General features: G+C 36.6%; 1 protein-coding gene across 2 annotated transcripts in view; it reads right to left on the bottom strand.

Moving 5' to 3' along the window:
• The window catches only part of GPHN (gephyrin), a 533,352-nt gene that overhangs the window by 209,799 nt on the left and 296,258 nt on the right, over nt 1-27,295 (bottom strand). For both annotated transcript variants that reach the window (XM_010846738.1, XM_010846740.1), the window contains 3 exons: nt 20,769-20,835; nt 14,113-14,385; nt 12,632-12,739 (listed from right to left, as the gene is read on the bottom strand). In XM_010846738.1, the coding sequence (XP_010845040.1) occupies nt 12,632-12,739; nt 14,113-14,385; nt 20,769-20,835 (448 nt within the window). The remainder of the gene's footprint in view (nt 1-12,631; nt 12,740-14,112; nt 14,386-20,768; nt 20,836-27,295) is intronic.

The following is a 27,295-nucleotide window of genomic DNA, read 5'->3' on the forward strand; positions in this document are numbered from 1 at the left end:
GTCAGACTTTATTTTTCTGGGCTCCAGAATCACTGCAGATGGTGACTGCAGCCATGAAATTAAAAGACGCTTACTCCTTGGAAGGAAAGTTACGACCAACCTAGATAGCATATTCAAAAGCAGTGATATTACTTTGCCAACAAAGGTCCGTCTAGTCAAGGCTATGGTTTTTCCAGTAGTCATGTGTGGATGTGAGAGTTGGACTGTGAGAGAAAGCTGAGCGCCAAAGAATTGATGCTTTTGAACTGTGGTGTTGGAGAAGACTCTTGAGAGTCCCACGGACTGCAAGGAGATCCAACCAGTCCAGTCTAAAGGAGATCAATCCTGGGTATTCTTTGGAAGGAATGATGCTAAAGCTGAAACTCCAGTACTTTGGCCACCTCATGCGAAGAGTTGACTCATTGGAAAAGACTCTGATGCTGGGAGGGATTGGGGGCAGGAGGAGAAGGGGACGACAGAGGTTGAGATGGCTGGATGGCATCACTGACTCGATGAACGTGAGTTTGAGTGAACTCTGGGAGTTGGTGATGGACAGGGAGGCCTGGCGTGCTGCAGTTCATGGGGCCGCAGAGTCGGACACGACTGAGCGACTGAACTGAACTGAACTGAAATAGCATGTGAAATAGCCTATCCTAAAAAAATGTTCTGTAACTGACTTGAGTGACAACATGATTAACGTATTTGCATTATTTGCATAAAATATCAGATGTCTTATACAGATTTTGAAAAAGTCTCCTTGGGGTGGACTGATCAGTTAAATGTAGCAAAATGAAACTCAACAAGAATATATGTGAGGACCTGGATTTTGATTAAAATCAATGGTATAAAAAAAAAAACCCACAAGAATTTAAGATTCATATTTATAAAGAAAAGCCACACTTTATGATTTTGTCTAGACAGAGATCTTATGAAGTATGTCTATAACAGACGTTTTTAAATAACTGTAAAAATTTAAATATTCATGAGTTTGTTTCTTAACAATTATTTACACTTACTAAAATTATTTAGGATTTTTGTTGTTCTTAATGGTCTTAATCAGAGTTTTTATTATAACGTGCTATTTCATATAAATTTACCTTCCAGGAAAATAAGAAGTTATAACCTTGCTAACACCTATATTCCAGTATCAATTTCCGATTGTGTATTTGTCTAAAACTCTTAGAAAAATGTCTGCTACGTAATCAGCATTTAAAAGCTGTCTTGTTATCATTATTACTATAGCTGCTTAATATATTTGCTTAGTATAGGGAGAGAATATGTTGATTATTTGTTTATATCATGTAAAAGTTCTTATAAATCATGGGGAATGCTAAATGTATTTTGGTTTTTTATATGTCTTATGAACTTAGTTGGATGGTGTTTCGTATTTTTTTCATAAAATATAGTTAACAAATATTCATACAGGGTATATACTATGAGTCAAACTGTGCCAGATGTCAGTTCAGTTCAGTTGGTCAGCCATGTCTGACTCTTTGCAACCCCATGGACTGTAGCACTCCAGGGTCCCCTGTCCATCACCAACTCCTGGAGCTTATTCAAACTCATGTCCATTGAGTCAGTGATGCCATCCAACCATCACATCCTCTGTCATCCCCTTCTCCTCCTGCCTTCAATCATTCCTAGTATCAGGGTTTTTTCAAATAAGTCAGTTCTTCGCATCATGTGGCCAAAGTACTGGAGTTTCAGCTTCAGTATCAGTCCTCCCAATGAATATTCAGCACTGATTTCCTCCAGGATTAATCATATAAACTAAGAGATGTGATCCTCGTCTCATGGATATTATAGATAACATATACAGAAATCAAAGTGAAAGTGTTAGTCGCTTAGTCATGTTCAACTCTTTGTGACCCCACGGACTGCAGCTGCCAGACGCTTCTGTCCATGGGCTTCTCCAAGCAAGAATACTGGAGTGGGTTGCTATTTCCTTCTCCAGTGGATCTTCCCAACCCAGGGACTTGAACCCAGGTTTCCTGCATTGCAGGTGGATTCGTTATCATCTGAGCTACTAGGGAAGTCCCATAGAAATCAAACACATGAATAATATATAGTTGTAAATTGTGGAAGTGTTATAAAGGAAAATAACAAGGTGTTATGAGAGAGAATAACGAGAAAAATTTAGATCAGAGAAGGCAGATTAGTAAAGTCTTTCTGTGATTAATGAGACACTGAAACTGGAACAGAAAGGATAAACAGAAGTTAGCCAGGCAAAGAGTGGGGTTAAGAGCTTCTCGGTAGTGGTAACAGCATGTTCCCAGAGCCAAGACAAAGCTGGATGTAAATTCAGTGAGCAATGGGGAGAGGGAGAGAGATGGTAACAGAAGGATCTAGAAACAGATCATGTAGAATCTAGCAGAACAGAAACTATTTAATGCCAAGGCTCTAGCTGTTAAAGCACAGTGCACACTATTTCCCAGGTTTGAAAAAGTCTATGAACTTTTTAATATAACTTCCTATTTACCTTATTGGTAATGGCAATCTTTTTGAAAAACTGTAAGAACATACATTTTTTTACCCAAGTAATGATTACTACAAGTTTATAACAAATATATACACAATCAGTCCACAATATTACTCAATGGTCAATGTTAGGAAAAAAACAATTGGCATCCTAATAAATCAATCCCTATATTGACATCTATAGTAGGAATATAAAAACTTTTTGGTTTTTTCTATTCAAATTTTGAGAAACTCAAACATTTATTACTAAAGATCACATAATCTTCAAAAAAATCCCACTATGTGGCATCCATATGAATAGAAACAAATAAATAAGTATAAAAAAGCACACTAAGCCCATGGACATCTTGAACAGAAATTTTATTCAATTCTGTAAACATCCATGCATTACTGAATTCCTTTCATATGCCAGAAAAAATTGTGAAAGACTCTGAAGTGGGCAAAAATATTATTAGGTGTCTTGTGTAGTGGACTGTTTTGAATTTTCTGTACTCTTCAGTCTTTTAGATATTTTACAAATCCAAGTTGTAAAAAAACTGGGAGTAATGTAAAAAGGTTTTCTCCAAGTGATTCTTTTTCACTAGGGAAGTATAATGTACTGCCATGTCGAATTTACCTAAATGGACCTTACATCCATGTTCCTATGCAATGTTGTTCTTTATGGCATCAGATTTTACTTTCACCACCAGACACATCCACAACTGAGAGTTATTTCTGCTTTGGCCCAGCTGCTTCATTCTGGAGCTATTAGCAGTTGCCCTCCACTCTTGCCCAGTAGCATATTGGACACCTTTCAACCTGGGGGCTTACCTTCCGGGGTCACATCTTTTTGCCTTTTCATACTGTTCATGGGGTTCTCGTGGCAAGAACACTGGAGTGGGTTGCCATTTCCCTCCTCCAGTGGACCACATTTTGTCAGAACTCTGCACTATGACTCGTATGTCTTGGGTGGCCCTGCACAGCATGGCTCATAGCTTCACTGAATTATGCAAGCTCCTTCACCATGACAAAGCTGTGATCCATGAAGGGGAATATCCTTAGTATATCCCCAAATAAAGAAACTGAGTTTTTAATACTTTAAATATGCTAGACTTAAAAAAATCTATTAGAAAGTAATTTGTAAGTATTTTAAAAATCCAAGTTCATATAATTAGGGTAAATCTTTGGCAAATAGGATAAGCTTAAATAATTGTAGCTTAAAGACTGTCTTGAAATTTTTCATATGTTAAATATAAATATATATTTTGTTTTACGTGGGCTGCTTTCCCTAAACACATAGAGGTTTACTGACTGAACAAGCTTAAATTACTCCTAAATTACATGTCAGCTTGAATATAATTTCTACGATCTTTAAATAATTTAAACTTTGGATTGATATTAAATTAATTAATGGATAATCATTAGAAATCTGGATAATTTTTAAATAAGAATTAGGAGACATCAATTACTAATAATAAATAAAACAAAATTTACCACTTTAATCAGTGTACAATGAAATGGCATTAAACAAATACTTGCCTCTACTTATTTTCCGGGTTATTTGTGGGAGAAGGGTGGTGGTGGTGGTTACTAAAACACCTAAATGTATATAAAGTGGTCTCTCATTGCGGTTTTGAATTAGTTTCCTAATGATGAGTATCTTTTTGTGCACGTTTCTGTTTGTATACATTCCTTGGAGAAATGACTATTCAAATTCTTCACCCATGTTTCAATAGGGTCTCCCCCCCACCTTTTTTTTTTTTTGCTACTCAGTTGTAGGAATTCTTCTTATATTCTAGATACTAATCCTTTCTCAAATGTGTTTCTTTCATTCTGTTAATGGTGTTCCCTCTGACTGTATCCTTTGATGCACAAAAGTCCTTAAGTTGATAAAGTCCAATTTATCTATTTTTCTTTTGTTGTACTGATTATTAATCATAATTTTAAGTTTATATACCTTGGTTTATTTTTATTTGCTATATAAATTGTAAACATTTTTGTCATGTTTATGAACATGCTCCTTTTTGCCACTTTAACAAGCAGTAAGTGTTATAAGTAAGTCATGCTGCTGTAGAAAATTATACATGTTCATGAGCTTTGCTGTCTGTTAAAATATGCATACGTCAGACACTTCTTAATTATTTACCCCAAGTTTTCTCTGTGAAATAGAAATGCCTTACTTTTACTAAAAGTATACCAAAATGAGTTGCTGAACAACCGTGATAGAGATAAGCAACTGAGCTTGTATTTTTATTTTTTTAACAAAACCAACCAACCAACAAACAAAAAAAAAAACACTGCTCTAAAGCAGCAGTCCTGAAACTTTTTGGTCTCTGAGCCCCTTTACAATAATTATCAATATTTACTGAATTAGAAATCGAAACAAAAGTTTTACAAATATTAATTCATTTGAAAAAAGCAGTGATCAACCTGTTGCATGTTATCATATTATTGTGAAGACAGTTTTCATCATGTGGGTCATCTGAAAAAGGACTGCAGTCCTAAAGCAAAGTATCAATTCGTTCCAGAATATTTGAAAAAACATAACAAAAGATAAAACTTGGAAATTGAAGTTATTTCCTTGGATTTGTAATGCCTGAAAATAAGTTACAAAATGTGTTAAAATATATATTCACCTGAAACAAAGTTCACTTAGTTTTGATGGGCTTATTTCCTGGGCTTACTGATGAGTGCTTTTACCTACTATCTATGTAATCTGTCTAGACAGCAGAAATTCAGTGTCTTACCAGAATAATTTTCTTTGCTATATGTTAATTTTGTTATATGCTTGGCTTCTTAAGTGGAAAAAGAACAAAAACTTCCTCAGTTATGAAAGAGTCAATTCTTAACAACTGTGTGCCTTTTATGCTTTTATTTTATAGTCATTTTAATTTAAAAAGGCCTAAAAATTATTCCTCAGGCATCCATGATCCTATCTTAAATCAAGTGTCTAAATTTCCTCTGAAAACTCTAAGTCAAATCTTAAGTATAGAACAAACTATTAAAAAATTTTCAGAGTATCTTTCACTTAAAACTATCTTTGAGATTTCCTGGAAGGTTCCTAGAAGTCACAAAAACTTGTTCTTTTAGCACAGATAAAGTGATGAAAGATATAATTAGATTTGTTTGATGGGTTACAACTATAAATTTCATGGAAAGTTGTTGTGTCGAAAGAGAAGCCCAGCCTTCTCTAGGTTAAGTTTATATAAGCAAACTGCTTTTAATGTAACCATTTCATTAATTTTATGCTTTGTGTAAAGTCCTTAGATAATTGTCAATTCCTCACAGACCCTAATATTTTTACTCTAAGGGAAAATACTGCTTAAGACTCTTGAAAGAAATATATTCCACCCCTCAATAGAGAATTTTACTCTCTTCCATTCTGAAATTACTGGTAACAGTTAATAACTCCAGCTATTAAGTTCTTGTCATCTACAGATGGATTTTGAGGCTTACCTCAAAGTTATGCTATAAGCTACAGACCAAAGCTTGTACATTTACCAAAGAAGGACAGTTTTATAAGCCTCATGGAAAGAACTGTACCAGATACTTTCAGCTACTGACACTTCAAAGAATATACCCTTGGGTACAGACTGCTTAAGTCATACTATTGTTTAGGTAACTTTTAGACTGTAGCAGTGGACTGAGCTAGTATTTCCAAAATGCTCATCAGTCTAAAAGGTGAAAGTTTCATGAAAGCAGACTGCTAAGCTAAAATCTAAAGGAATGAGAACTGATTACTTAGGACTAAGTAAACCAAATAATTTTTTTTCTGGCTATTTGTTTGGAATATTACTGATGTTTCAAATGTTCTCTTCTCTGTGTATATGAGGAGATTCTTTTTCTTTCTTCTTAATCTATGTATAACCAACACAATTTCGTAGATTCTGATTTCTTAAAACTAAAAATATTTGATTTAACTGATTCCCTCAGAAATCAGAAACTCTTACAAGGTATGGTAACTTTTCTTGACAATATAGTGATTTTCATAGATTTATGAAGAATGTCCTCCTCTCTACCAGGATATAACTGAAGAAATCGATGGCTGAACTAAGGACATATCTGTATCATGTTCGAGAATGGTGACCATTTAATCAGATATGACTACCACTTCTGAAGAATAAAGATTGGCTATACTCACAGACCTAATAACTACAAAGCCCTCTTAGGAAAAATGACCTGATACCTGGAGTAGAGGGTCTCAGCTTTGCATGTGGTAAGGAAGGTCACTTATAAGTGGTAATGACATTTTGGTGACCTGGAAAAGAGAGGAATTCATCCCATAACAGGTACCTGCAGGTAAAACAGAGTGAAGGGATTGTCTAGGGCTCTGTTACATAAACTCAGAATGGCAAAAATAGAAACTTTAAAAAGTAGAATCTGAGATTCTCTCTGAAAATTTCCAGATAAAAGCTAATTTTGCAGCCTCAGTAACTGCAAAAAAAAAAAAACTCAGAGAGGCTATCTGGCTATCTTAATATCTTGCTGCAGCTAAATAATCAATCAAGCCCAAACTAATGAAGGAGACCAGCCATTTTTTTGCATCAAAAATCATCTTTGAGGTTATTATGATTGGGGGTGTAGAGAGTTGTCCGGAAAATGGGTAAGAAAGATTATTAAAATGTCCTGATTTGTATACTCTTCTGGGTTATCTGAACTTTTTACTTTCACTATTTTACAACTTTGCAAGTTACAGAAAACTAATAGTAATGCAAATTATTGTCTATAGCAATGTAAATACATTTTGTCCCGAGAAGGAATATTTGATTATTACCCTTACCCTGTGTATACTGACTGAGTTTTGTGTCTATTTATAAATTCACGCCAATCTTTGTGACTGATGATATATGTCATTTGTTTACTTTTTGTCAACTTTGTTTACTTTTTGTCATTTGTGTCCTTTGTTTACTTTGAACGTGTTTGAACGTGTTTAACAGCTTACTGCTCTGTCATTAATTAAATAAAATATTTGACACATTTTATATTTCTATGAACATTATGATTAAACCTTTAAAAATACTATCCTTTAACATGTATTGTACTATGTTCTCCAAAGCATTTGATTTCATGTATTTGTCTAAATACATTTCTGATTCCAATTGTGCTCATGGCTTAAAGCTCTACTGCTTGAATCAGCAACCTTTCAGAGTAAATATATCCTATAACTCACAGTGCTTAGGTTGTGCATTGAATTTTATCATTCAAGTATTTCAAACTAAGGTCTAAATATCCTAGTTCTCATTCTTCAAACAAATTTGTACTAGCTAGTCATCTCCCAGAACATCATTCTGTTTTTCTGTCTCTCTTGCACTGAGAGGTGTTACATTAGAGAGGTCAAGAGTGATGATTCAGGAGCCAGACTGCCTGGACTTGAATACCAGTTAGATCTCTAGCTGGTTATATGTCCTTTACCAATTAGTGCTTCAATTTTCTGATAAGTAAAATGACAATGTATGTAAAGTGTTGGTATATATAAAATGTTTAGAAGAGTGACTATTATTTTAATATTGTTTAATATACTAAAATATATTATAAATAATATTTAATATTATGTAAATATACTAAAATCAGCACAGATAGGAACAATAAAATTATGTGTGTATATATATATTATGTAAATATATATAACACACATTACACATATATATATAGTTGTTCTTCAGTCGCCCAGTCGTGTCAGACTCTTTGCAACCCCATGGACTGCAGCATGCCAGGCCTCCCTGTCTCTCACTACCTCCCAAAGTTTGCCCAAGTTCATGTCCATTTCATCGGTGATGCCATCTAGCCATCTCATCCTCTCATGCCCTCTTCTCTTTCTGCCCTCAACTTTCCCAGCATCAGGGTCTTTTCCAATGAGTCGACTATTTGTATCAGATTACCAGAATACTAGAGCTTCAGCTTCAGCATCAGTCCTTCCAGTGAATATTCAGGTTGATTTCCCTTAAGATTGACTGGCTTGATCTCCCTGCTGTCCAGTGGACTTTCAGGAGTGTTCTCCAGCACAACAGTTCGAAGGCATCAATTCTTTGGCGCTTTGCCTTCTTTACGGTCCAGATCTCACAATCATACGTGACCAGTGGGAAGACCATAGCCTTCACTAAACAAACCTTTGTTGGCAGAGTAATGTCTGTGCTTTTCAACATACTGTCTAGGTTTGTCATAGTTTTCCTGCCACAAAGCAATTGTCTTCTGATTTCACGGCTGTAGTCATATCCGCAGTGATTTCAGAGCCCAAGAAGAGGAAATCTGTCACTACTTCGACCTCTTCCCTTTCTATTTGCCATGAAGTAATGGGGCCAGGTGCCATGATCTTAATTTTTTTAATATTTAGTTTCCAACTCTGTGCGACCCCAGAGACGGCAGCCCACCAGGCCCCCCCGCTTCCCTGGGATTCTCCAGGCAAGAGAATCCTGGAATGGGTTGCCATTTCCTTCTCCAATGCATGAAAGTGAAAAGTGAAAGTGAAGTCGCTCAGTTGTGTCTGACTCTTAGCGACCCCATGGACTATAGTCTACCAGGCTTCTCCATCCATGGGATTTTCCAGGCAAGAGTACTGGAGTGGGGTGCCATTGCCTTCTCCATTAAGCATATTACATATATAAAAAAATACATATATATATACACACACACACACACACACACACACACACACAAAATATGTACATTCTTCAATTTTCTGACCAAAACTTTGCAAGTGTCTCTGGTGGTAATGGTGTGATTTATCTCCAGGTAAATCAATAATATTGGTAGGTTGCTAACTCAGCATTTTCTCTCTTAAGTTACAAATACATACTCTGGGAAGTAGACTGTTCCTGATTGGTCCTATCAGTCGAACACAGTTTTCTCTATGCTGTGTGCTGTGCTTAGTCTCTCAGCTGTGTCTGACTCTTTGTGACCCCATGGACTATAGCCCACCACGCATCTCTGTCTATGGAGATTCTCCAGGCAAGACTACTGGAGTAGGTTGCCATACCCTCCTCCAAGGGATCTTCCCAACCCAGGGATAGAAACCCAGTTTTCCCATGTTGCAAGCAGATTTTTTTATCTTCTGAGCCACCAGGGAAGCCCATTATTTCCCAAAGGGAAATCAGCAACTCTTTTTCTTCTCATAGCAGGCAGCAGATTTTCTTGTAATCAATGCATCTTGGGGGCCACCATTATTATATGGGACTTCTCCAGAAGATTTAATTTCTGTCAGTGGGATAAGATTTATTATTATGTATCTCCATGGGTCTCTTGCCTCTTTGTCTTAAATGCCTCTCACTATGTTTGGAGTTGTGCAAGCATATTGCAATCATCAAAAGTATAGCTGTAATTTTTTCACATTTGGATCCAGTCTCCTTGAAAAGACCTTTATACTTTTTTAGTAATCAGAGGGGCAAGATTTATTTATCCCTGTTTCCTCCTGTGTGGTGTTGTTGTTCACTCACTGAGTCATGTCTGACTCTTTGTGACCCTGTGGATTGCAGCATACCAGGCTTCCCTGTCCTTCACTATCTCCCAGAGTTTGTTCAAACTTATGTCCAAGGTGTTGATGATACCATCCAACCATCTTATCCTCTGTGGTCCCCTTCTCCTCCTGCCCTCAATCTTGCCCAGCATCAGGGTCTTTTCCAATGAGGTGGCTCTTAGCATCAGGTGGCCGAAGTATCGGAGCTTCATCTTCAGCATCAGTTCTTCCAATGAATATTCAGGGTTGATTCCCTTTAAGATTGACTGATTTGATCTCCAAGTAGTCCAAGGGATTCCAAAAGTCTTCTTCAGCACCATAGTTCAAAAGCATCAATTCTTCATTGCTTAGCCTTCTTTATGGTCCAACTCTCTCATCCGTACGTGACTACTGGAAAAACCGTAACTTTGACTATACAGACCTTTGTCAGCAAAGTGATGTCTCTGCTTTTTATTAAAAATATACTGTCTAGGTTTGTCACGGCTTTCCTTCCAAGGAACAAACATCTTTTAAATGCATGGCCACAGACACCATCTGCAGTGATTCTGGAGTTCAAGAAAATATAATCTGTCACTGTTTCCACTTTTTCCCCATCTATTTGCCATGAAGTGATGGGACAAGATACCTCCTGTGTGTCACACTCTCCTACTCTCTATTCCCTTGAATGAGGTTTCTTACTCAAATATGAAACTTCAGGGATTCCTATTTTCTATTTTTCAGTTATTATATGGAAAATTTTCCACCTCTTTGGCTAGAGACTGCATATTGAGATATGCTAACGTGCTTTTTGGTTGCACACCACAGCTGACCCATCTCTACCTCTAACGTTTTTAAAGTACTCTATTGGCTCAGGTAACTGAGAAGTCAATAAGTGCTTGAGTAAATGGTCAGACAATGTGACCAGGACTCAGGATCTCGTTTTCTCTTCCATTTCTTAGCATTGCTTCTTTACAGTTGGCTGCATTATTGGGAGGCATTACTTTCATGGTTCAAGACAGCAATTCTTTTAGAGTTATATATGTCCTCATTCATATTCAATAGAAAACAGAGAGTCTATGTTCCTAGCAGTGCAAATAAAACCTAATAGATGCTCTTATTGACCTGGATTATGTGTTTCTTGAACTAAAACTGTGGCTATGTGAAATACATAGGCCGGAGGGTTAGTCAATCTCACCTAAATCACATGACTGGGGAATGGGGTAAAATGTTAGGAAGAGGGAACTGCAAATGGCTGCTGAAGAGACAATTAAGAAATAACCACTACAAAGGGCATTCCTCAAGCTTCTTTGTTTCCTGAAAAAGCAACTTGTCAGTTTGGCAATAGCAAGTATTCAGATCACTAGGAACTAACTATTGAAGAGTTATTCAAATCTTTTTGGTTATTCAAATATTTTTCACATAATAACATAACACTCAGAATATGACAACTTGAAAGCTTGGTTATGAATAGAAAACTTCCAAATATTTCAGTTTGAAAACCAGGATAATTATTATAGTTGCTATGGTTGCTTTATAATATGAGAACACAAAAGACAGTTTGGTATATTTTGGAATGTTTATAATTTATAGCAAAGCTATAGCTGGAGAATTCAGCTGTTGACTGAAATTCTTAATCATTTTGTTAACCAATATTTCCTTTTTCTACTTGGCCTTTGAGTTGGCTAAGCGTATTTCTAACCAGGCATGGCTTGTTGAATAGACGGTTAAAGTCACCATTTGGTAGCTTATCTACCAAAAGATAACCAATACTACTTTTCCTCCTAGCATCCCCCTGAAATTCTGGGTATTTTTCTTCTAAGGATTATAAACAAAATTATACTTTATTACTTTTCTTATTTTATGTTCATATCAGGGACTGAGTTTTTTTTTTTTTTTTTTTTTGCAGCTGTGGTCTAAATTGTCACTGCTTATTCAGTTATACTTACCAGTTTAATCTTTTCTAGCCTGACACTTTTCACAAAGTACCATTCACAGCTAATGACTGAAAGAAGTGATGGAAAAAAACGTGAAAGTATTAATCTGACTCTTTGTGACCCCATGGACTGTAGCCCTCCAGGTTCCTCTGTCCATGGAATTCTTCAGGCAAGAATACTGGAGTGGGTAGCCATTCCCTTCTCCAGGGGATCTTTCTGACCCAGAGATTTCTTGCATTACAGGTGGAATCTTTACTGTCTGAGCCACCAGGAAAGTCGGAAAGAAGTGATACATATCCTTAAAAGTTTCTATCTGAAGATTAGTAATTAGCTTTTGTACAAAGCCTCAACTCTCTAAATGGTTGTAATGCAAACACAGTTATAGAAAAGAAAGATGCAAAATCATAAGAAAAAAAAAGTAAGGTTGATATAAATTAAATATTATTCTGACCAATCTGTTTTGATTTTTAAAACTTAATGTGATCTTCTTACGGGATTATCTTAATTAAGGCAGGCAATATATTTCAAAGTATGTAATGAAATTACTAAAGAAAAAGACTTCTGAGTCATGAATTTCTTGGAAATCATGTGATGAAAGTTCATTGCCACATACTATAAAATCTTAATGATGTTGGAGTACTTCAGGTACAGGAGAAACTTATTAAATTCCTTGATGGAAGATACTCAGTGGCACTTATATTTTCAACAAAAAAGCACTAGTGAAGGTCCTTCAGAATAAAACACATCTTCTGTAATAAGTTACAGCCTACCTCCATACAGGAGGTAGGCTATATACTTGCAAAATCAGTAATGCAAAAGCCTCTTGTCTTACCGGTTCCTCTGCACTGCCTGTTGCATCATGGGAATAACTGATGAGACCAGGGATGGGCTGCTCACCGTGTGCCATGATAACAGCAGGACTGGTGTAGAATGGATGCTTCTAATGCACAACACATAACAATGATGAATACAATGACAGGAAAACATGAAACTATACAAGCAAAATGACTGGAAAGGAAAAAAATTGAAAACAAATGGAACACTGAAATGCCCAAAATTCGCAAATGTATAATGACAAAATCAGCTTAAGAATTAAGATGGTATACGCTTTTTTTAAGGCTGAAACTGATGGTACTTTTAACTCTTTTAATTAAGAGTAAAAGAAAGAGAACATATGATGATTTAATAATGTACCTATTTCATCAATCAGTTCCATAAAAACAAAACAAAATGAAATAAAACAAACCTCACACATAACTTAAATACTTACTACTCTAAGTAAGGACTTAATGGATCACTGAATGGATCTGGAGATGGAATGATCCAGTTTTCAGTGAAGGAACCATCTAATGGTTGTCTGAATGGACACTTCAAAAGGATCCCTATGATTCTTTCCAATATAAATGTTGTCCAAAAATCCTCTCATGCTAAGCTCATAGCCCAAATTTCTGGACGAGCCATAAAAGTTTAGGAATTACTTCATAAACGATTAGATCACCAATCTTTACATTCTCGATCAATGAACAAACATTACTTCCAGAAGGGATATGCTACTCTCTGAAGATTTTAAAGTATACAAGGTGGGTTATATGATATATGGTTAACAATGTAAATCATGTTCTGTGACTCTGAGATGATGATGAAATTTACAGAAATAATGTATGGTACTATTTACTGTACTAAGTACTGTATGGTACTATTTACTCCCAGAATTGCTTGAAGAGAACTTGCAATATTTTGATACTGCTTTAACAATATTTATTGCTTTATTAAATTAAAAATACAAATACCTTACATCCATTTCTTCTCCATATGACTGGTGTAAATTGTGTCCAACAGTTAAATAAATGGTAGTTAATTGATGAAAAGTCTTGTCTTTTAAAAAAAATATATTAATCTTTCTCAACTAATTCCTTGAACCATCTTAGGTCTTTTACCCTCTTTTGATGCTCCTTTAAGAATTTGTGAATATTTGATGTTCTGAATACATAAACATTATATATTTAATATGGTCACAAAACTGACATCTTCACAGAGTTCTTAAATGTCACATTGTTTATCATGGGAGCTACTACTTCAATAGGTAACAGCAGAATTTTTAATGCCTCAGAACTCAAAACAAAACTTAAATGTTTCAAGAACTCAACATAATAGAGGGAATACAGCTTAGAGTGTCATGAATATTCCAGTTCTTTTTAAAGGATGCCACAAAATTGTATTTAAGTTATGGAAGAATGGGATGGAAAGAGAGATGAAATCAATACATTTACCTATGGGTCCTTTAGATCTCTGGGTCTCTCTCAACAGGCTTACCTTGGCCGCAATGGCTGCTGCAGTTATATGTGATGAAGAACTATCTTCTGTTGAAGCAACACCACTATCTTTCTTCTCTTCTTCCTCTTCCTCACATTGAACCCCTTTGTCTTCTGTCTGTTTATGGGGGCTAGTTGTGGGAGGAGGGGAAAGAGGTGGTGGCGGGGAAGGTAAATCTTCAAGTTCATCATGAACTTCCTTTACTTTTACAATGGCATCACGTAAAAGGTCAATGGCATGAGGTAGGGCTGGTAGTATGAACTGAAAGCATTCCTGTATGCAAGAGGAAGGAAAAAAACGAAGATGAAGTATTTTTATAGGCATGTAAAATGGGAGCAATCAAATTTATTTGTGATTTTGGATTTACTTGTGATTTTCTCTCCATCTGTCTTAAGAATGAATCATATTTAATGTATTGTCTTTGCAATGTGAAATATGAAGTAAACTGGTATATATTACAGTACTCTCCATAAGCTGAAGAACTCCACTATATAAACACACAGCAATTTTTTTTTTTTTTTAAAGTAAAACTTCTATACAACTTTGGGATTTAAAGATACATTATGAGAGAGCAGGTAATAGTTTTCACCTTTCTGGTAAAAGAAGGATACTAGAACTAACAAACCGACTGAATATTCAACTATTTTATTCAGAGAACTTAGGTTCTGATTACAATTGTAAAGTACAGATAGACAAAATTGTGCAATATGTAAAAGTAGATATAAGTTTGTGCAGCATAAAAGTCAAAACAGTCTCTCTCTCTTTTTTTTTTTTTTTGAAGGGGGTGAAGGAAAGTACAGCATTTATTGTAGGGTGCTAATAAGTAAGGACAACAGGCAGCTAATGCCCAAAATATGTCCATTATCACCTATAATGTATCACCAAAAGAAAACAGGTGAGAACTTTAAAATCAGAAAGTAAGGCCAGATATATCTGGGGAGTGTATTTGAGCAGAAGTCTTTCTCTTTCACATGTGAAGCAACTTACCTTAAAATTTAATATGTAAAGAAACATCGGTTACTGGAATACCTGGAAGGTAGCTACCTTTTACCCTCCTGGAAAAAACTGTATAATAAGGAATTTAACTCTAATCAAAGAGAAGTCTGGCCTTTATTCTCTGCTTTTAGGAGGTGATCTCTAGTTCCTTATTATATCATGCCTGATAAGAGTGTCTCTGCCTGGGGGCTTTAGCCACTAGACAGTCTAACAACATGGTTTATTATGAGGGCTTTGGGAAACATGGTATCAGTTTTACCTCTGGAAAGAACTGGGAATGGCTGACTAAAGGTCAACCACATGGGCAATAAGTGATCAAGTTCCAATAAAAACTCTGAACACCAAAGGTAAAAGCCAGTTAGCATAGGAAAAGGAAAGTGTGCACAGTTAGCAATGCTCTACGTGTGTTGTCTTATACTGGGCTTCCCCAGTGGCTCAGCAGTAAAGAATCTGCCTGCAATGCAGGAGAAACAGGTTTGATCCTAGGGTCGGAAAGATCTCCTGGAGAAGGAAATGACAACCCATTCCAGTATTCTTGACTGGGAAATTCCAGGGATAGAGGAGCCTGGTGGGCTACAGTCAATGGGGTCACAAAGAGTTGGACATGACTTAAAGACTAAACAGCAACAACAACTATCTTATGTTAACAGGAGGTGATGCTATCTATGACTCCATTAAAGAGAATGACCACAAGTTCCCTGACTGTTACCTCACTTAGACTTAGCCATATATACTCATTCCCTTGGCTGATTTCATCTTGTATTCTTTCCCTGTGATGTAACATACTCATGAGTATGACAGCTTTCAGTGAGTTCTGTGAGTCCTTTTAGTGAATTATTAAAAGTGAGGGTGATTTTAGAAATCCTCTCAATTGCAATTGATGACAGAAGTGAGGTTAGTCTTGTGGAGTGCTCCACAAGAAGTTAGCTGGCTAACTTTTGCAGCTGGTAAAAACTCCTTACAGTTGGTATTAAGAAGTGAGATTTGACAGAAACAGCCTGACTCACTGAAACTTGCGACCCAGGAAGAGGAAGGAAGAGAATATGCGGGATAACGAATCTTTAGAGTCTCAAAGAATACAGGGTCACCCAAAGAATGGCATTGCAGCTGTACTGCAATTAGTTACTGGAAACAAAATTAGCAGTTAAATTTGGAAATGAAAGATCTAACTCCTAAGGAGTCACATCAACACACAAACAATAAATGGTATCTGTACTAGCTAAAACAAAAGTAATGGAGAATGTTGGGGTAGATCCTGAGGCTGGGTCAAGCTTGGCTTCTGGATGGTCTGACATGTAGCTGCTAGCCTCAGAAAAATTCCACGTAGCCGTGGAAAAATTCACGTTGAAGTAATAAATAGTAAATAAAGTTGGACTGATTCATAAGAAAATGGGGAAAGAGAAACAAGAGATTCAAGGGACTTGTCCTAGCAGGGTGGAAACACTTATATGGTTATTAAGATGTGTATGAATGAAGTGAATATTAATGGGGGCAAAACAGATGTCTTAAAGAAGCACTGTTGTGTTGAGTGGACAGATGGGAGATCTGCTGATCTCCTAACATTAAGAGATCCTAAGCAAATTTCTTTTTACACTAGTTTGGTGGAATTTAGAAAGATAGAAGGCAAAGAAACCTTACCTTGAATCACCTTAAGTGATGGCCCCATAATATAATCAATATGAGGTATGACAAAAGGGTCTGGATTCCTTGGCCCAAGCCAGGCCTTAGAATTCCAAGGCCACGTGCACACAAATGGCTAAACTCATTAGGAGACAGATAAGAGACTTTTCTGGGATTCCTTGACATGGGGGCTCCATGTAGTGTGATTCTAAAACCTGTTGAAATCCTAATGGGAGGTGGGAGGAGTGTAGTTAGAATGGGACGCTATGGGAATGCAGCAGTTGATGGGATTAAGGTAAACATTTAGGTAAGAATTACAATGTTTATGTGAACTTTATGAACTTTATGTGAATGGTGAATTTCTACCTGAATGTATTATGAGGATGTATGTTGTCTGGAGAATTTATCCCCTATCTCACACTGTAAAACAGGAGGCACGTAAATCCAGTCTTCTACTTGGACATGCTAAATGGGACCACACAGATTATTAATTTGCTGTACAAAAGCCTTGTGTGGCATGTAGACTAGGGCTTATAGCAAAAACCTGTGAGTGCCACTCAACAACTGCTGGAATTTTGGACCAAAAAATTTCCATTTGAGAGACAATTACTACTTGTTATTGGACTTTAACTGAGACCGTCCTTATGACTAAAGGACACACAATAACTCTGAAACCTGAAATATCTATAATGTCTTGGTAATTTCAGAGAAAAGCTCTAATGAGGAAGGAAGGCAATGCCCAGGAGAGTTCCATAATAAAATGGAAATGTTGCATATAGAATCATGCTACCAGGAGAATGCAAGGAGGTACTCACGAGCAGGCAGCCTCTTTTCACCTAGGGCTGACTTCGGAATCACCTGAGGAGCTGCTGGATCCTATGGCCACTTGGGCCATTTGGGCGGTGCCCTATAAACAGCTTTCTATTGATCAACAAAGAGCTGCTTGGTTTATGGATGGCAATTCCAAGGTGAAGGGACAGCATCCTGTTTGGAAGGCCGCCACTCTGATTGAAGAAGGTAAAAACAAATCAGCTCCATGGGCTGAACTGCTTGTTTGCCCCTATGTTTGGGTTTTTACTGACTCATGGGAAGTGTTCAAATGGCCTAGTCATATGGTCAGGCAGATGGGCAATGGAAAACTGGTCTATTAAAGGGATACCTGTATGGGGTATGGCTCTATGGAAATCACTCTGGGAATGTAATGGGTATATTAAAGTAGACTGTTAATGCCCATCAGAAGAACTCCCTTTCAGAATTGGAAGTTGACTGGTACTGGAGAGCAGATATCCTGGTATACTTTCTTGACACGGCCACCTGGGCCCATGAGATGAGTGGACACTAGGGGCCTATAGAAGGCAGAAACAGGCTGCATCTAGATATATTCCTCTTACACTATGAGGCACAAATGCCAATAAGAACTGTTTTGTCTGCTCTAAGGAGAGACAGACGGCAGAGGGCTATGCAGCGAATTCCCCAAGGGAGAAGTCCTACGTATACCTGGCAAGCTGGGCTGATGTTGTTAGTCCAACTAACTACAAATGGGTACAAGGCTACAAATGAGGTCTACTAGGTATAGACACTTACTCTGGATGAGCCTTGTTTATTCCAGAGTAGATACACATGCTCAACGGACTATAAAAGGACCAGAACAGAAGATATTGTGTCAGTGACCATGGAGGCACACATCTTTAGACCAAGGAACACACTTTCCTCTTCAGAGCAATAATATGATAGAAAACTGAAACTTAAACACTTGTTGTCTAAAATGGGAGGAGATAAATGCATGAGCTTTTATTAGTGTATGATCATACTCAACGTTAGGGAGGTTAAGTGAGTGTTCTCTCCAGACAGATTCGTCTGCTTTTCTACTAAGAGGGGATGAAAAAGGATGTTTGTACAACTACACTTTTCTCTTTACAATTGTCCTTTTTCTTTTTTTCCCACATCACCTGAACACTATTCTTTTCTATGTGATGCAGTGGTCTGAGGACCAGGGCTGTAACTGTGGGTGCCAGAGGCAGGGATGATTCTTAGGCTGAAACCGTAACTACACTTTTAAACCTTTATGTCAGAATTCCTAAGGGTTTGATGGTACAAACTATGTCTTACTCCATCTGGCCAAATTGGGCTTAAGAGTAAATGCAATTATATTGCCTGGGGTTTCAGACTCCCCACTAACTCTGTACTATGTAACCTTATCTTTAATAAATGGAATGGATTGAGAGGGAAGTACTTGTTGACCTAGTATTACTGATGGCCATCTGGACCAGCCCAGTGGCCAAATCAAGTGTCTCATTCAAGATGTTCAAAGGAAATGCTTGAATATAAATGGAGAGAAGGAGAAATGGTAGTTGAAGGTAAAGGAATGAGTTTAAAGGGGTTATGCAGCAGGGAAATCCAGTATTACTTTGGTGCCTCAAAAGCAGCTTAAAACAAGAGATGAAATTGTTTCTTGGCTCAGCTGTAGCAGATGCTAGAAAGGGAAAAGGCATAGATTGCTTTTGGAACCTGACAAGTCTGTAAACCTGAGGAGCATCGCTCTGGGATACATCTTGATCATATGATATGATGACGACTAGGTTAACTGTTACTGTGTGTAGAGGACTCCAGTAATGTTTCAGTATCTTTTGACTCTTATTTTTCAGGTTATATTTACTACTATACTACGATATAATACAAGCATTGTTAGTAAGATTAAACTGCTGATATTGATGGCCACATGTACTAAGAATTTGAGTTAAAGCCTTCTCAATGGGTAATGACTGGCCTGAGCAAGAGAGCTAATTTCTATGGTAAACAGTTCTGTGCGAAATGTATCATAGGGTACAATAACAGAAGATCAGGTGGAAAATTAGTAAATGAGCACAAAAATATGAAAATTTGTATAATGGCTTTAGAGGATGAATTACTCGTTTCTCTGATTTTAATCCTATCTCTCTCTGGCTCCTCCAAATCTTAGGTATATTCACACTACTACTGTTGTTGTGTCTATAATATAAATGCTATAGTAAATATAGATGCTCAGCCAGACAAATATTATTGTTTAGTTGTAAGAAAGCCTTGGCCAGAGGCCAGGGAGTAGTTTGTATAAAGAAAATTTAACTTTACCCAAAGAGAATCTGGCCTATGCCCTTAGTTACTGCGAAATGAAAGGAGTGCCTTTTTTCTGTCTGGAAACTTTTGCTACCAGGCAGTCTAACAGTGTGATTTATTATGGAGACTTTGGGAAGTGTGATATTTGGCTCTGGTAAGTGTTGGAGACTACAAGTATTAGCCCAGGCTCTGGGAAATGCAAGAGACTAAAGGTCAGCCATACGGGCAATATATGATGTACCTCAATAAAAACTACGGATGTTAAGGACTTAGAGCTTCCTTGATAAGCAATAAACCTTGTGTCGTTACATACTGATGCCCAGAGAGTAATGTGTTCATGACTCCACAGGGAGAAGATATTAGAAGCTCTTCTTCATTTGGTATTTCTTTATTCTGTCTTATGCACCTCTTTCCCCAGTTGATTTTAATCTGTATCCTTTCCATATAATAAACCATAACTATGAGTATACCAGAGAAGGCAATGGCAACCCACTCCAGTACTCTTGCCTGGAAAATCCCATGGATGGAGGAGCCTGGTAGGCTGCAGTCCATGGGGTCGCTAGGAGTCCAACATGACTGAGCGACTTCACTTTCACTTTTCACTTTCATGCATTGGAGAAGGAAATGGCAACCCACTCCAGTGTTCTTGCCTGGAGACTCCCAGGGACGGGGGTGCCTGATGGGCTGCCGTCTATGGGGTTGCACAGAGTCGGACACAACTGAAGCAACTTAGCAGCAGCAGCAGCAGCATGAGTATACCACCTTTCAATGAGTTCTCTGAATCTATCGAGTGAATTATTGAAACAGAGGGTGGTTTTGGGAATGCACTGAACTGCAACTGGTGTCAGAAGTGAGGTCTTGTGGAGGACTCCAACTTCTTGTATGGCTAACTCTCACAGCTGGCCAAAATTTCTCAAACAAACCATATAAATATGAAGACTGCTTACCTGAGATCCTTTCTTGCTACCTGGCAAGTTAATTATGAGAGTTTTCCCTCTGATTCCACATACAGGCCTGGAAGGAAAAAGAAACTGGATGAATACTAACTTAGCATGATGGTTGGTTTAAATACTTTCAACAACAAAGACCAATCATTGTTTTTATATGTGAACAACTTTTTTAGGAGTAAAACTGTTACAGCTAAATATTTACCAAGTATTATACAAATTGGGCACTCTCTCTGGCTGAGGTTTTTATAACAATGGTTAGTGTGGTGGATTAGAAAAATGCACTGAACATGATATCAGAATAAATTAGCCACTTTAAAGAAATAATGGCCATATTATCTTCTTTCTCTAACTTCAGCTTTTTCATATCTCTTACAGTTCTAAGAATTCAATGAGATAGCATACTAAAAATGACTAATATAGTAATGTCTATGTTCAAAGTCTAACACATAAGGCACTCTGGCATTGAGTGAGATGTTTAAACTCTTGCTTCTCAGGAAGTATATAAGTTTTAAAGTAAGAATAGACTTTTAGACTCAGTGGGAGAAGAAGAGGGTGGGATGATTTGAGAGAATAGCACCGAAACATATACATTACCATACGTAAAATAGATAACCAGTGGAAGTTTGATGTATAACATAGGGCACCCAAAGCTGGTGCTCTGTGTCAACCTGGAGGGATAAGGTCGGGAGGGAGGTAGCAGAGGAGTTCAGGATGGAGAGGACACATATATACCTACGGCCGATTCATACTGATATATGTCAAAAACTATCACAATATTCTAAAGTAATTATCCTTCAATTAAAATCAGTAAACAAATTAAAAAAAAAAGTGAGACAGGTCTCTCATAGATCAATAGTACTGGGGAGAATTTAGAGACCACAACTATTAACTGATAAATTGATAAACAAGTCAATTTAAAGTATAAAGGTCTTTCAGAGTTCACTGTAAATTTTCAGGTCACTTTAAAAGCAAGTGGTTAGATAATAAACATAAGCAGTTGAGAAGTATGAAAGCTGGAATAAAGAGTTGAAGGCCTAGATTTCAAATGAAAGTTCGAATCATGCTCTTCCAATAATTGGCTATGTGACTCTGATCTGGTAACATATAATTTCCATTATTTGAAAACAAAAGGACTAGATTCAATTAGTCTATTTCTAAAATTTTATAACTCAGATTCTAAGTCACATAAGAATATTTTTCTACAACTTTTAATTGAGTTTCTTATTTAACTTTTTGAAATAACCTAAAATTGTCTTGTGTTTTATTGTTTTTTCTTATCATACAAAGTGCTCATAGCTATTTAAAACTGTCCATACAGCTCTCCTTTTAATTGAGATATAACTGACAAATAACATTATGTTAATTTTAGGTGTACAACATGATGATTTGATATAAATATATATTATGGAATGATTAGTACAATAAATTTAGCTAATATCTGTCACCACACATTGTACAATTTTTCTCTTGTGATGAGAAATTTTACAATCTACTCTCAGAAAGTTTCAGCCAAACAATATTATTAACTATAATCAACATGCTGTATATTACACCCCCAGAATTTATAAGTAGAAGTTTGTGCCTTTTGACTCCTTTCACGCATTTAACCCACTCACCAACCCCTGCCTCTGGCAACCACCAATCTGTTTCTCTGTATCTGGTGGTTTAGTTGCTAAGTTGTGTCCAACTCTTGTGACCCCACTGACTGTAGCCTGCCAGGCTCCTTTGTCCATGGGATTCTCCAGGCAAGAATACTGGAGTGGACTGCCATTTCCTTCTCCAGGGGATCTTTCCAATCCAGGGATAGAACTGCAGTGTCCTGCATCGCAGGCAGATTCTTTACCGACTGAGCTACGACGGAAGCCCAATCAACTCTCTGTATCTATGAGTTGATTATTATTAGAGTACATATACAAGTGAAATCATACAGTCTTTGTTTTTGTCTGATCTATTTCACTTGGCACAATAGACTCAAGGTCCATTCATATTGTTACAAGTAGCAAGATTTCATTTTTTTTTATGACTGACTAATGTCCTATAGCATATATATACCTCATTTTCTTTATCTATTCACCCATCAATGGACACTTAGGTTGCTTCCAGGTCCTGGCAATAATGCTGCAGTAAAGGTGGAAATGTAGATATTTTTTCGAGATAGTGATTCTACTTCCTTTGGATAAATATCCAAAAAGTGAATTGCTGGATCAAATGATAGTTCTATTTTTAATGTCTTTAGGAACTTCCATACTGTTTTTCCACAGTGGCTGCACACCAACAGTATATGAGGGTTCCCTTTTTTGCATATCCTCTCAAACACTTGTTATATTCTAATGGGTGTGAAGTGGTATCTCTTTGTGGTTTTGAGTTGCACTTCCCTAACTAGTGTGATGTGGAAAATTTTCTGATGTGCCTGTTGGCTATTTGTATACCTGCTTTGGAAGAGTGTCTATTCAGAACCTCTGCCCATTTTTAATTTTTTAAAAAAATTGTTGTTCTTTATAAATTTTGAGTATCAACCACTTATAGACACATGATGTGCAAGTACCTTCTGCTGTTTGGTAGGCTGTATTTTCATTTTGCTGATGGCTTCTTTTGCTGTGCAGAGCTTTTTACTTTGATGTAGTCCCATGTGGTTAATTTTAATTTTGCTTCCTTTGCTTAAGAATACATATCCAGAAAGATATTGCTAAAACTAATGTCAAAAGCATACTGCCCATGATTTTTTTCTGGAGTTTTACGGTTTCAAGTCTTACATTCAAGTCTTTAATCCATTTTTATTAATTTCTGTGTACAATGTAAGACAGGGTCTAGTTTCATTCTTTTGCATGTGCTATCTGGTTTTCCCAGTACTCCTTTCTCCATTTTATGTGCTTTGCTCCTTGGTTGCAAATTAATTGTCTATATATCTATGGGTTTACTTCTGAGCTCTCAAATTCTGGGCTCTTCTTCCAATATTATGCTGTTTTGATTGTTACAGATTTGTAGTATAATTTGAAATGAGGGAGTGTAATATCTTCACTTTGATCATTTTTCTCAAGATTGCTTTGGCTATCCAAGGGTCTTCTGCTATTTTTTACAAATTATAGGATTTTTTTGGTTCTATTTCTGTGAAAAATATCATTGTATTTTGATGGGGATTCCACTGAATCTACAGGTTGCTTTAGGTAATACGTACATTTTAACAATGCTAATTCTTGCAACTCATGAACATGGACTATCTTTCCATTTATTTGTGTCTTATTCAGTTTCTTTCAACATGTCTTGTAGTTTTCACTTCCTTGGATTAAAATCTTCCTAGGTATTTTATTCTTTGTTGCAATTGTAAAATGAATTGTTTTCTTAATTTCTCATTATGCTAGTTCATTCTTAGTGTAGAGAAATGCAACAGATTTTTGTATGTTTATTTTTATCCTACAAGTTTATTTCATTCATTTATTATTACTGAAACATCCAGGTTCAATGCATGATACAGGACGCCTGGGACTGGTGCACTGGGATGACCCAGAGGGATGGTACAGGGAGAGAGGTGGGAGGGGGGGTTCAGGATGGGGAACATGTGTACACCCGTGGCGGATTCATGTTGATGTATGGCAAAACCAATACAATATTGTAAAGTAATTAGCCTCTAATAAAAATAAATTTATAATAAAAAATAAAAATATTATTTTTAATAGCTTTTCTATGGAATCTTTAGGGTTTTCTATATATAAAATCATGTCATCCACAAATACTGACAGTTTCACTTCTTCCTTTCCAATCTGGACTTTTATTTCTTTTTCTTACTTAATTGCTCTAGCTAGAATTTCACCACCATGTTGAGTAAGAGTGGCAAGAATGGGTATCCTTGTCTTGGTCTCAATCTGAGAAGAAAATCTTACAGTTTTTCACTACTGAGTATGTTAGCTGTGGGTCTATCATATACAGCCTTTATCATACTGATGTATGCTCCTTCCAGTTCATTGTATTTTACTTTAATGATAAATAGGTGATCACTCTTGTCAAATCCTTTTTTCTTGCATCTATTGATAAAATGATCATGATTTTTATCCTTCATTTTTGTTAAAGTGTTGTATTTATGTTGATTGATTTGTGTATATTAAACTATCTTTATATCCCTGGAGTAAATCCTATTTGACCGTGGTGTATGATCCTTTTAACATATTGTTATATTCATTTGCTAATGTTTTGTCTAGATGTTTTGCATCTAAGTTCATTAGACATACTGGCCTGTAATTTTCTTTTTGTTGTTCTTGTCTGATTTTGGTATTAGAGTAATGTTGGCTCATAAAAAGAGTTATGAAGTGCTCCCTTTTCTTCTAGTGTTGGGAAGAGTTTGAGAAGAACTGGTACTAGTTCTTTAAATGTTTGATAGGGACTTCCTTGGCCATCCAGTAGTTAAGACTTCGCCTTCCAATGCAGGGGGCGAGGGTTCAATCCCTGGCAGGGAGTTAAGATTCTACATGCCTCGGGGCCCCCCAAAAAATAAAAACTAAAACATAAATGTTTGATAGAATTCACCAATTAAGTTGTTTTGTACTGGATGCTGTTTCTTAGGAGGTTTTTGATTACTGTTTCCATCTCCCTACTAGTGAGTGATCTATTCATTTGCATGGATTCAGTCCTGAAAAAATGTGTGATTCTAAGAATCGATCCATTTCTTATAAGTTGCCTGATTTTTTGATCTATAACTGTTCAGTCTTCTCTTACAATCCTTTATATTTCTGTGCTATTATTTGCAATTTCTCCTTATTTCTGGTTTTATAAGCCAGTCTAGCTAAAGGTTTGCCAATTTCGTTTTATCTTCCAAGAACTATTTCTTAGTTTCATTAACTTTTTCTATCGCCTTTTTAGTCTCTGCTGCATTTATTTCTGCTCTGATTTTTATTTTCTCCCTTATATTGATGTTAGACTTTCTCCCCCGACCCCACCCAGTTCCTTTAGGTATAAGGTTTGACTTTTGATTTGAGATATTTCTTATTTCTTGAAGGAGGGCTTATTGCTAAAAACCTCCTTCTAAGTATGGCTTTTGCTATATCCCATAGATGTTTATATGTTGTATTTTCATTTTTATTTGTGGTCAGATATTTTTTGATTTCTGCTTTTGATTTTTTCATCGACTCACAGCTGTTCAGTAGCATGTTGTTTAGTCTCCATGTATTTGTGATTTTTCCAGTTTTCTTCTTGTATCAATAGTTGATCATGGCATAGTGGTGAAAAATATGCCTCATATGATTTCAATATTTAAATTTATTGAGACTTGCTTTGTGTTTCAACATATGGTATATTCTTTTCTTTTTTAACTTTATTTTTAAACTTTACATAATTGTATTAGTTTTGCCAAATATCAAAATGAATCCACCACAGGTATACATGTGTTCCCCATCCTGAACCCTCCTCCCTCCTCCCTCCCCATACCCATCCCTCTGGGTCGTCCCAGTGCACTAGCCCCAAGCATCCAGTATCGTGCATCGAACCTGGACTGGCATCTCGTTTCATACATGATATTTTACATGTTTTAATGCTATTCTCCCAAATCTTCCCACCCTCTCCCTCTCCCACAGAGTCCATAAGACTGTTCTACAGTCCATGTGCCTTAAAGATGAATATCAATTTTCATTTATTCCTTTATGATTTGGGTGACTTATTTCTTTTTCTTGTCTAATTGCTCTGGCTGGGACTTCCATTACTATGTTGGATACAAGTGGTAATGGTGCCTGTCTGTGTTTTGTCCCTGATCTTAGAGGAAAAGTTTTCAGTTTTTCACCATTGAGTATGTTACCTGTGGTCTTGTCATGCTGACTGATTTGTGGATGATAGCAATTTCTCCATATCTTCAGGACTGTCCAGTTTGTTGTGTTTAATTGTACATAGTAGTCTCATGATTCTTTGTATTTGTGTAGTATCAATTAAAACATCTCTTTCATTTAAAATTTTATTTATTTAAATTCTCTTTTTCTTAATGAGTCTAGCTAAAGGTTTATCCATCTTGTTTATCTTTTCAAAGATAAACCCAAGCTTCCTTTTAAGAGGGAAGCTCAGAGTGCTCAATCCCTACTTTAAGAAAGTAGAAAGAGCTTAAAGAAACAACCACTCCAAAGAATTAAAAAAAAAAAATCAAAACTACAATGAGATATCACCTTAATAGTGGTCAGAATGGCCATCATCAAAAAATCTACAAACAATAAATGCTGGAGAGAGTGTGGAGAAAAGTGAGTCCTCCTGCACTGGTGGGAATGTAAGTTGATACAGCCTCTATGAAAGACAACATGGAGATTCCTTAAAAAACTAGGCATAAAACTACCATATGACCCAACAATCCCACTACTGGGCATATACCCTGAGGAAATCATAACTGAAAAAGACACATGTATCCCAATGTTCACTGCAGCATTATTTACAATAGCTCGGACATGGAAGCAACCTACATGTACATCGACAGATGAATGGATAAAGAAGCTGTGGTACATATGTACAATGGAATATTACCCAGCCATCAGAAGGAATGCATTTGAATCAGTTCTAAT

The sequence above is a fragment of the Bison bison genome, unplaced genomic scaffold (genome assembly GCF_000754665.1).
Source record: "Bison bison bison isolate TAMUID 2011002044 unplaced genomic scaffold, Bison_UMD1.0 scf7180017864239, whole genome shotgun sequence".
In the NCBI taxonomy this organism is placed as follows: Eukaryota; Metazoa; Chordata; class Mammalia; order Artiodactyla; family Bovidae; genus Bison; species Bison bison.